The 12,548-nt window shown below is 37.6% G+C and overlaps 1 protein-coding gene across 5 annotated transcripts in view; it reads right to left on the minus strand.

Annotated features, from left to right (window-relative positions):
• Positions 1–12,548, minus strand: part of doc2g (double C2-like domains, gamma) — a 49,005-nt gene that overhangs the window by 8,629 nt on the left and 27,828 nt on the right. For all 5 annotated transcript variants that reach the window (XM_028018268.1, XM_028018265.1, XM_028018266.1 and 2 more), the window contains exon 9: positions 138–219. In XM_028018268.1, coding sequence (XP_027874069.1) covers positions 138–219 — 82 coding nt within the window. The remainder of the gene's footprint in view (positions 1–137; positions 220–12,548) is intronic.

The raw sequence follows: 12,548 nt of genomic DNA on the forward strand, positions 1-12,548 counted from the left end.
AGTTTCGGAGGTAAGAAAAGAATCTGAAGTAGTTTTAAGAGTGATGCTTTTGCTGCAAGCTGCAGATCGTTCACAGCTCAGAGGGGAAATCAGGCGAGTCGACAGGTGTGCATTTTAGATCAAGAGGGAAACATTACCTCATTAAATTCAGGATTGAGAGTCTTTTTCTTCACTGTTGTCTTGTACTTGGACTTTTTCCCCATGTCTGGCTGCAAGATGCTGAGAAAAAGAAAAACAACAAGCCGAGACATTAGGATATCAGGTTTGCAGAGTGCAAACTCTCAGCCACACTCAGATAAAAAAAAAGTAGAATTTTAGATCTGAAAACTGCATACATTGTTTACAAGAGCCTATTTTTCATTCAGTCTTCCACTAATTTATTCCCAGAAAAGCATGTCTTAATTAGAAATGTTAAATTTTGTTCTTCTGCCTCCTTTACATGTTAAAAATTAGTATAAATTTAGCCTATACTCCACAGACCAAAGTTTATACTTCAAAAAGATTTCGGCAACCAGTATTCTTTTTAATTCTCCTTGCCATATCAACTAAGGAGAGCATTAACAACCATGCATCTGGAGGTGTTGGTTTTATTAAACAAACCTTAGAGAACCGTTAGCTGAAGTGCAATGTTGCTAACTTCTCAGAATAGAATAGCTGTTGCCTGTCTTAAAGCTGCAGTAACGTTTATGAAAAACATATCTCGTACATATTTGTTAAAACTGTCAATATGTCATGACAGCATAAACAGCCAATCAGAGCCAGGAGGAGGGTCTCAGCACTGTGAGTCACCCTCTTTTCACAGATTATCTGTCTTGTACAAAGCTGTCACGACAAATACGTAAAGAAGATATTTGAGTGAAGGGGCTCAGACCCCACCAAGCAGCCAGAAGGAGTGAGCCAGCCCACACCTGAGCATGCAGCTCTGGTAACCAAGAACCACCAACATGCTGGCAGGTTTAGTGATGGGTGCGGGGGACTGAGATGTTCTAGGAGAGAAGGAAGTTTAAGACTCTAATCCCAGATCATCAGCTGAAAAAAGGGGATGTGAAAAAAGGGGGACCAAGTGGTCCCAGTAACCTGCAGTCACTTTAACATTTGAGTTGAACTAATTTTTACTATGACTGCTGTAGCGAATGTGTGTGTGTTTGGCACCAGTTGCAGGTTTGTAAAAAGATTAAAATAAAAAAACAGTTAAACCTCCTGCAGCCTTTCATGTTGAAACAAAGTTTCACTATTTCTGATGTCTTTTTATATAACATCTCTGCTGAATACCAGAGACTAATGAGTGAGAATGCTTGCAAATCGCTTTTCATGAGATAATTGTGACCCAAAAGTCCTCTTAACAAAGGCAGGGATAGTGCAGGAGGGGATCAGAGAGACTGTGAGCCACAGCGAAGATCATAATCAGGCACAGGAGGCAGGAGTGCACGCTCCGGCGGAAGAGGCGGCAGAAGGTTTGCTGGAGGGCAAGAGGAGACTTCATCAGCATAAATTCAGCATCAGGATGTTCAGGTATTGAAATATCTCACTCATTCAGCCACAACTACTCCACCGCCCCCACAAGCGATGAATCCCAGCCTGACAGTTGAAGCATGAGATGGGCTTGGAGGCTGTCACAGTCAGAGAGAGTAGAGGCTGCTGGGATTAAGGTGGGGCAGAAAAGGAAGGAGGACAGAGGACTTAACGGAGAGAAACATTGCCAAATAAAGACTGAGGCCATATGTTGTACAATGACAAGTTTACTTTGTGAAAAATGTTTTTACAGCTAAATGGAGCTTCTTGAAGGGCTCTTTATAAGCAGGTCTTCTGACTTTCTGAAGGTCTTTGAAAGATTTCTTTAAGATTTTGGTTAATTATTTTTATTTTATTTAGTTTAAAACATATTAATTGTCCTACAAGTGTTTTATTTCATTTTTTGCTTGTTTTTTAAGCCACTTCAGATTCATCATAAGTAAAAAAAAAAATCCTTTACATTTAAACCATTGAATAATATTTAAGACTCATACCAACACAGTGATTTTCAGGGAGATGTTAGGTGAAACAAGAAGGCTGGAAGTTTTCAACTTTCAATTTATTGTGTTGGTTTCCTAATCTTCACATCGTTTCAATTAAACATGCCAGCTCAAGTGCATAAATTCAAATAGTTGGTGAAATGTCCTCCAACAGGTTGCAGTGAAACCAGACACTTTGTTGATTTTCAGACATGGACTGGTTTTTACACACAGTCCACAAACTGTAATACCAGATCCAAAGCTCTTATATGTGTTTTGTTTGAGCACTAAACTGCATCCAAGCTTTAACCTGACCCAAGCTATAGCCCTCAGACAAAAGATAACATGTTGGAAGAACATAGTCGTTTTCAGAAATATTGGAAGAACTGTCTTAAGCGTGATGTCATATGAACATAATTGTACTCTACTAGTGGACAGAAACAACCTACACTCTACCATCCAGTGTCATTACACATTCAAGCTTTTCAGGCTGAGTGCTGAAAATATGCATTCTGGATGTTGCCAGAGACAAAGTTTAATTTGCTTCAGTAAAAGAAAACTGTCAGTATTTCACCAGGAATCAACATTTCCAACCAGAACCTTTGCACTCTCATTCAGCGGCAGCAACCCCGCGAGAGTTTCCAAAACACAGTGAAGACAGCATATTTCTCAGAGGTAGACAAGGAAAAGTGCATTTTACACCTAAAATACACCTTTTACACCTCAGTAAAACCATAACTGGTACAAATAAGAAGTCCTTAGCTTCTCATGAACATCATTTGTGCATAATGATGAAGTTTATGACAGTACACAGACGTTCAAGAGATTCTGAGTTTGAGCCCAAGTCATCCTCATCATTTCCTCACGCTTGTCAATCTCGTGTAAGGCAGGTTTAGATGTATCTCAACAAAAATGCACATTAGGCACAATTCACAGTAAAACAGGTCCAACATAAACTTGGACTGAGATAGTACCAAGCAAGAAAAATACACAGCTGAGAAAGAAATTGCCATATTGAAGCGTGACTAAAATTTGCAGCTGCCTCTGTACAACTCAAATATATTCTGGAGAATTTCTTTGTGGTCAGAATAGACAAAGATTACGGTTTTTGGCCAAACAGACTAAAAGTGTGGTTGGAGGAATTATTAATACTAGAGATACTAATGTGTGCATGGTGATGGCAGCATCACCATGCACACATTAGTATATCTTTTTCTGAGAGGCGTACTGGTATATTTACGCACTGGAAAGAGAAGAAGATGAAAGAGTTCGTCTAAATACTTCAAAGAGTGATTTAAATGGTCTCTGAGTTGCTTGTCAAGTGTGAACCACGTAGAACCCTCAGTTCGTCTAAGTTTACAGAAGTAAATGAAAAAACTTTCTTGGCTCCTCGGCGGATCTGGAACAAAGTTTCTGAAAACCTGAGAAGAGCAGAAGCAGTCCGCTCTTTTAAATCATAATATCTGGCACAACTAAGCATTTTTTTTCTTATTTGCAACAAGAGAATAAATAAGAGAGTCAACGAAGCTAAACTTCTATTTGGTACATAAAAGACAAAGCTCAGGTTAAATCATGGGGAAGTCTGGACTGTAGTAAATCACTGTACATGCCCCACACACCCCATTCCCATTCCTAGAGTAACAAAACATTCTCTTACAGTGGCATTCATTGTTATGGCTGCATAAATAAAAATAGAGGCTGCATGGCATCAACCAAAGTCTGTCTAAATAACCACAGGAAATTTATAGAGTAATTTATTACAGGAGGAGGCTGGTCCGTAGAGATAAGCAAGGATTATCCAGCAGATTTTTTTGTCCTCATGGTTTTCCTAGAAAATGGGATGCTCACTACAAAACTACTGGTACACTAACCAACAAAATATGAATGCACTCTAAAACCTCCATCATTATATTTCACCAGCTTGCACAGGCTGATACGGAGAACAGGGAACAATGGTTAAAGAGAAGTGTTTTTCTCATGAGCAAGTGAGGAGAACTCTGTTCTGCACACATTATAATAAAATCTAATAGAACTGAATCACTTCAGCCTAAAACACAAACACATGGCTGCTACAAATATAAAAGTATCATAATGAATATTCGATGGTGGAGCTTCCTGTTTATTTGTTATGTGGGCATATTAAGTGTAAAGGAGAAACCATGTTCACATAAACATAGAAATATTATCCTGCCAAGTTTATTCTCAACCCAGCTGAAGCCTCTAAATACATGTATCTGTTACTGCAGTGGAATAATCTCATATTATAAAACTGTTGAAAAATCCAGCTTATGAATAGAGTACATGCATTCAGTTGTTAAACAAAACACTGTACATTAAGAAATAATTGTCTTAAAAAAACACTGGATGGCATAACTATTGGCATCTATAATAAGTTCTTTAAAATAAATGTAACTTAAGAATTATGTAATTCATATCTTAGTTTCTTCCAGTGATCAAAGCTTAGAGGAATGTCCATAACTTTCTGTTTAAATATGACACAATACAGACGTCCATTTGTTAGCCACTGACCACTAGGCTGCTACCACACACAGTAAGAAGAACGGTTCGGAGGTCAAAACGACCTCCAAAAATACATTTATGAGACCTACAGCTAGACCTACAGCTAAGAGCGGCATTTAGAGGTCACCAAGTCTCCATAGCAGCGGTCCCACGCTACCTACATGTCAAGCAGTGTTCTGGGAGTGATGTCAGAAAAGTGTTTCCTGTATGTTTACAAATGGAAACATATAGAGCTGACTAAACCCCTCAGACAACTTAAATGGAGCTTTGTGCTGCATGCTGCTGGGTTTCATCCAGGGGAAATCCCACACTAGTGAATTGTTGTTGTGCTGCAAATTAAAAGTAATGTCCTTTTGGTCCCACAACAACCGGGTGCATGATCTGAAAGCGAACAAGATTCGCAATACTGTCTTGTTTGATGGGAAAGGCCACAATAATCCATGATGGGTGGTTTGTGGTTGGGCAAAACCACAAACCAGCTGAATGAAAAGGGTTTAATATTAAGCTTTTCTACAAATAAACAATGCACATCTGACCATATTATAATCTCTATATTGGAGATTCTGGGATGATGTGAGACTGATTCTTCTTTAAGTAGGATAGAAACCAACCATAATTTAGTATTTTAGCAGGATAATGATCTAAAATATGCAGATAAATTAAACACAGAAGTGTTTCCACCATACCCAGAGGCTGTTGCCTTTCTCTATCAGTCAATGGAGAATAGATGGAGTAAACAATACAAGTGATTGACAGAAAGGGCATCTGGGGGTAAACAATTAATTTATTTTAAGGCTTTTTTACATCCCTCTTACTCAAAAAAAACGTGACTGTCACTGTAAGAACAGCAGCTTCTTCCTTGACCTGTCAAAAAGACAATGTTATTCGAAACAGCCAAGTTTAGTGTTCAGAGATAGCCTCTGTTAACTCCACACTGTCGTTCCCTCCCTCCCTTTACTTTCATGCTTTGTAGGCCGTGCTTTTTTTTATTTGAGTAGTGGACCTCCAAAAATAGACGTTCAAAGCAGAGGCTGGAGACAAAGATGGAGAGATTGAATAATTGAAAGCTATGGTGGGTTTCTCAGACCAACCCTCCGTCTAGACAAGTCCGAACTAATGGAAAGACGCATGTATCAACTTTAACAGCAAAAGACTTTACATATTTCAATGAAAGGTGTTGCACATTAATGTGTTGAAATCAGTTATCAATCCATTCATCTAAGTGAAGACGGTTAGTACTGTAATGTAGTAAGTAATGAACCTGGACAGATTGTACCTCACCCTACGTTTTCTTTTAGCAAAAACTTAGTGAAGAAAATTGGATGTGAACAGCTCTTTTCAAATATATTAACCTGAAATAACACTTAAAACTAATTACAGATATTAAAAAAAAAAATCTTAAAACAATGGGATTTACCTGATTTAACCAAAATTATTCTAAAATGTCATGTCTCCTAGTCAATGACATTGAATCAACCTTTTGAGTTGGTTCCACTCAATTTATTTTTAAATTAAAAATAACTCACATTTAAAATTGTATTAAACAAATGTTCCAAAACAGATAAAGCATAATAAAGGAAAAGGTCAAATTCATGCCAGCACGTACTTAAAAGCAACATTTTAGGAACAGAATTAAAAATGTAAACATCAAGCTCACACAAAGGAAACAATATATAAACCTTTAACTAATCTTGTGTTTGTTCATTTTTAAGTAGAATCAAACGAAATGTGAAGGACAACTTAAAAGAGCAACAAAAGCAAAAAATATCTGTCAAAAAGCACATTGCTCTCTGCAGTTTGACTTTTCGCCATATAAGCCACATGTCAAAGTCACAACTTGGCAGCATAACTGTTGGAGTCATGAGAATTTTGAAGCTGAAGCTGTCCTGACAGCATGTTAAAATGGAGAAGAAGAAACAAAACAAATGAATAAAAGCAGCACAAAGAACACTGAGAAGTGACAGGAAGAGACAGGGGAGAGGGAGCTGGTGTTAAAGTCGAAATAATTTAAAACACAAACTCAACAACAGATAAAAGAAAGTGAGTGAACAACATTTTGAAGGTGGGAGCTAAATATATTCCTGCAGCTGGGGGGAAACTGGGATTTCTACCTGACACAAGTCCAGAGAAAGGAAAAAAAATAAAGCTGCAAAGTATGGCAGTACGCTTGGTCAGCAGGAAGTAACTGACATGCCTCGTAATTTTGAATGAATAACTTTGTGTTTATGCATCGTGAATGTGCTTGTGCACATTCACGATGCACTTAGATAATTCTGACCTTTGTTAAAGCGCCTATAGGCTGAATGCCAGTCAGAAAGAAGAGAAAACTGTCATGGCTTACGCAACGATTGTAGAAAAGTTGTTTTATGCTCCTCTCCTTTTGGGTTTACTGCAGTGAGCGCAGTGTTGGTTCAACGTACAGCGAGCTATATCAACAACTAAAGTCTGAAATGTTGCTTACTGCATTTGTATTGACCTTTTTTCAAACTGAAGCTGGAAATCTACTGAAATCTAAGCCTAGAAAAGTCCTGGACTTAAAGAAATATTGATTTGATTTTTGCCGTGGGGCAGAAATTAAATCCAGATGTCATACTGAGAACTCGTAGGTATCACTCTGCCCAGATCACAGTTTTACGGTAACAGACTTTTTTATATATATATATATATATATATATATTTTAGAATCGCTTCTATAGTATAGGGTGCAGAAGGACAACAACTACAATTCCCAGAATGCCTGGGAACACCTAGTCCGCTGTCTTTCAGAAAATGTGCTTAAGTTATTAGAAGGAAGTGTAATTTATGACTTTGCCAAGCAAAAATATTTTCTACATGAGATCTCATACAAATAGTAATAAAACATATTTTAAACCTAAAACTAAGACAAGCACTTGTCTTTGATTTTACTATTTGTCAGATTTAAACACCCTGTCAGTACTTTTGTTTAACGTGATTTTATTTATGAAAGACAGATTTATGAATTAATTGCGCTTTTAAGAGATAATTCTATCAGAAAAATCCCAGCGTGAACAGCTCCAGTTCAAGCTGTGAGTTGAAGATGTGTTATCGTAGTGAGCCGGTTAACAGACAGTCATCTTTGTGACACAGCTTAATTATTGAAAACCCATGCAAAACAATTAATTTGGCTTCAAAGTACAGCTATCTTCTGCATCTTATTTTGGTCTCAGTATTTAACATTGACAAGGCTTCCTACTGTGGCAGTGGCAGTGATCTACCTGCTTTCTCTTTCCTTATCAGTGCTGCCGTATATCTGTCTGCTCTGCCTTCCAGCCGTCTTCTGAGCGTTCTGTGGGCGTAGGTTGATAAGTGAGGGGGGCTTTTTCATTTGGCGCTCTAAGACTTTTAGTAACTCCTGATTTTTCCCAGGTAAAATACAATCCTGCCTCCAAGCCTAGATTTGTTCTGCACTGTGGCTTGCCTGTCCTCTCTCTGCCCAGCTCATTTAACCTTCTCAAGCCAATTCCTTTTGCAAAGCTAAATGTTCCCTCTATGCTCAATTCTCTATCCCGAGGTCATGGATGAGATGTCAGGATAGACATCTCAAAGTCACACACTCAGACACCCGTGTTAAAGTACTAAGTTAAGACTCAACTCTGAGTTTCAGGTTCTCAGTGCGGGTTTATCTTTCAGAAGTGTCGCCATAGTAACGTGTGCTGGAAGCTGCAAGTCGGGAAGAACAAGATCCTGGAAAAAGGCGGCTGAAATGAGCTTCATCTTTAGGGTGGGTGGACTCAGCTTTAGAGATAGGGTAAAAAGTTCCCTAGGGGAGCTTGAAGGTAGAGGTACTGCTTCTCTGAATTGACAACTAGTTATTAGTTGAGTGAGTTGTGGAGTCAGGAGGCCTCCTTCTAGCCTCTTTTGTAGTTTTTCATGTCCTACTTGGAGGACCTTTGCTAAGTTGAAAGCGCCTGTAGTTCAGGTACTTCCTCAATTATGTAACTGTTTTTGCATTTTAGCATTTTGCACCCCACCACAAAAGAAATTCATCTCACTATTAGTGGCTTTCGGAAAAGTTTCTCAGCTCCTCTCACAGTGTGTTCTGAACGACCTTATTATCTCTGGCAGGTTCCTTTCAGTATTCTGTTATTGGCCCATTAACTAAACCAGTGAAGTGTGACACTGGTAAGCAGTTCCATTCCTGTTTTTATGATTATTTGCTTGTCTTTTGCCACTGCTGACAAACATGGTTTTAAAGAAATAAGTTAAGCTTAAAAGTGGCATCCAGCAGAAAATCATTGAATAAAAGGAGAAAAAAACTTAATCGGTTTTAAAGGACTTTGAAAAGGCATTGAAAGGTTTGCCAAATATTTATTACCTGCACACTTCACAGATAAAATGTTTTCAAATGCAGCATGTTATGACCTGAAGGGACTTTGGTTTTGGGTTTTGCTTTGTTTCAGTATTTATTTTAATATTTTCTTCCCAGCAGCTGCGTTTCCGTTACAAATGCGTTCAAAAAACTTTATATTCAGCTAATGTAATAAGAAACACAATTAAAATCACACGTGAATAACTTTGTTCATGTGATAAGTCATTTAAAAACATGCCGCACCAACATCCTCCACCTACTTCCAAAATCTGGTTGTTGATTTTGTTTCCATTGCAGTTTTGCAAAATAAACCAATTTTAATATGGCCAAAAAAAAACACACCTCCACCAAGCTGCAAAATGTTTTATTGAAAAATTAGAGGTTTTTTTTTAGCTTTTCCATTAAGCAAATTTATTTTCATGATGTCAAACTGCACAATTTTACGGTCAATGGAAACACAGCTAGTGTGTTCAATCAGCCATTTCTCCCAGTGACTTGCCTTCCCTCACAGCTGCACCCAGTTTCTCATCACCTCTCTATCTTAAATATCTCTTACTTGGTTGGCTCCTCCTGTTTTGCCTCTGACATGTTTCCTAGTTCCTCTTGTGATGTATTATTTTGAATTCCCTCCTTAACTTTAGCTTTTTGTAAATGTTTTTACATTTTGTGGAGTAAAAATGTTTATTTTTTTTCCTGTCTGCCTCCTTGCATTTGGATCCTGCTCTTCACCTTGACATTACATTTATGCAGCATTTTCACACTTAGATGCTTCAAATGATCAAACAAAGAACAGCAGCAATCTGAGAAAAAAAAAAGTATTGTTTACAAACTAAACAACACTGGCCAGACCCAGACCTAAACTTTGTCAGGCCCACAGAAGCAAGAAGTCAATTGCGTATTACCAGCCTAACAACAAGAAATGGATTAAAACATCTTAAGCAAACTTAACAGAAAAAGGGATAGAAAGTCTGCAAGGACACACTTTTTAACAGCACTGTCTCAGCCACAAGAGTTAACATCAAACTCTCTCTGCAGATCTTTATTTGAAGACTGACATGCACAGTCCTCCACAGATTTATGCAGGGATGGATGCTATGGGCGCAGCAGATCACAGAATAGACATAACACAGAAATTTCCATTAAAAGTGTCTTGAAGCATTGTGTCTCCCGCTAGCTGACTGCTTCTTTCAAACTCTTATCAAGCCTCTGGATCACAACAGGAAAACATAAAAGTGTAGCGAATCAAAGAAAACCAGACACGTTAATGTCTTTAACTGACAGCATTGCAGATTTACTCAGCAGAAGCCTGTTCCAGATTTAAACCCATTAAGCACAAATCATCTCTTGGCTAAAAATAAACCATATCTAGGTTAAACATAAAAGCAGAATAAAATCGGGTGAACACAGACAAGTCTTTTAAAACATGTTCTTTTACTACTTTTTTTTTTTTTGAATAAAAAAAATCACATTAATTAAACACAACAGATTAAACATTAATTAAACACAAAACATAAAACTTCTTCTGTAGTTGAGCTTTAATAAACTGCTTGTTAGAATAATTATATTTTATTATCATTCTTACATAAGTAGTTACTAGTTTGCTTTTCATTTAAAGATTTAGTATTAACATCCAAGAGAGGAGAAATTTGTTAAAGTGTGTGAGACAGAGCTAACCTTTCTTTAACTCTTAAAACATGCTCTTTGAAGATGGTCTTCTGAAAGTTTCTTTAGTCGTAAAACTGCTTTTGTTTGTTTTGTTAGTTCCTGGGGGCTCCTAATCTTATCACCACCTTCCCCCTTTCTGTTATTTAGTGTTAATAAAAGGCAAGTTCTACTACAGAGTTTCTGAACACATGGTGATACTGTTCAGAGTTTGCTTTGTCTTCTCCTTCTGCAGAAGCTTGGTTGAAACTCATAAACGTTGTCTGTGGTTCTTTCTTTGTATTTAGGTAAACGAAATACCTATCACTGCTATTCCCAGGAAGCCTCCCACTCCTGGAGGTGCTGTTGGTTACAGAGGAATTTGTCTTGCGTGGGAACTGTTGGTTTTCCAGGACAGTAAACTGATCAGAGATTGAGCTGTGTGGGTTTTTTTCTGTCACCATTCACGCCTCGCAGTTAGAGTGGCTCAGGTTTGCAGAGCTTAAGGTATTACCTCTTCTCTTTTGTATATTTTAGTGTTTTGAGGAGAATTATGCCTGCTCAGATAAACAGGATTTCACTCTGTCAGAGGTTTGGGGAGTAGTTTTATGACTACTATCTGCTGTGTTGCTTGGGTTTCATGATGCTGTTTGTTCTTTAACAAACATTTGACACCTTCACAGAGGAGCTGCATTTATAGGAAGATTGAAACACACACAGGTGGACTCTGAAAGCAACTAGAAACACTACATTTTATTTAGTGCAGTGTCAAAATACAAATGCTACATGCTACAATTTTAAGAACCATGTGCCATTTTCTGTTCCCTTAGAAACCATGACCTCTGTGTTGGTCTACACAAGATCTAAATATGGTTGTGTAACAAAATGTGAAATTCTGGAGGCATGAACACTTTTGCAAGCTGCTGTATCATTCTGCTCTGCCTGATAATGCTGTTTGAGATCACAGAAGCTGGGTCTGATTGTACTCAAGCATACTGGTATAACACCCTGAAGTCTAAGTTGCTTTAGTGGTTCATTTCAAGTTTCATTTCAGATTCACTCAACAGTTTCAAAACCCTAAAATCTCCCCTGTGTCCAGTCCAGCACAATATACAAAAAAAACCCAAAAAACAACAATTTAGCTTTTTTAAATGATGGAAACCAGAAGGGTCTCGTGTGTTCAACTTTTTTGAACACACGAGAGCACAGCCAAATCTGATTAAATCTGCAGCATGAGAGACAGCTGGTGAGGAATCACAGTATAGGGGACCAGAACATATATTTCCATCAGAGTTGAAGACTGGTCATTGCTTAAAAAAAGCACTTATAGGTAGTTTTTGTTTAATCTTATGGTAAAATAATTACCCCATAGAGGAGTGATACCCAAAATAATGGGTGCAAAAAATAATAATAATAATTTAATCAAACTTTCTGCTTGCATTAATTAACAAAACCAAGAGACATGACCAGCAACAGAACAACCTTTGACTCAGTGTTTTCTTAGATTGAAAACTATTTTTAAAATCAATTTATTTAATAAACTGAACTTGACTGCATTGTTTGATAATTAGAATCCAATAAAAATTTCTGTCAGAGTTTGAATTTGAATGTATCTGGATGATTGAATTAACTTTTTTCTAAAGTGCCTTGAGATAACATTTAAATGGAAATTGAATTAAATAAACAATTGAATTAAATTAACCGAACTGAAAATGGCAGAGAAAAAAAAAACTAAGGTCACAAGATACTGGGGAGAGTGATTACTGGGGGGTAAACAGGTGAGATACTACGCAGATGAAAAACACCTGTAAGAAGAGCAGAAACCTGAGGCACCTGATGCGATGAAATGAGATCTTGTGATAACAAAATGTCACAATATTTCCTGGCTGGTCCAGAGAAGGTTAGCTTTCCAGATTAGATAGCGTGACCATGAATGTACTGCCTCTCAACCAATCGTTGCCCTGAGAAAGTGAAAATAGATGAATATAAAAGGTAGTGTGCTGCATACACTACCGTTTCTTATTCACTTTTTCCTTTTAAAATGTCAAGAGTTACAAAACTACATC

This window comes from Xiphophorus couchianus, chromosome 5 (genome assembly GCF_001444195.1).
Source record: "Xiphophorus couchianus chromosome 5, X_couchianus-1.0, whole genome shotgun sequence".
NCBI classification, from domain to species: domain Eukaryota; kingdom Metazoa; phylum Chordata; class Actinopteri; order Cyprinodontiformes; family Poeciliidae; genus Xiphophorus; species Xiphophorus couchianus.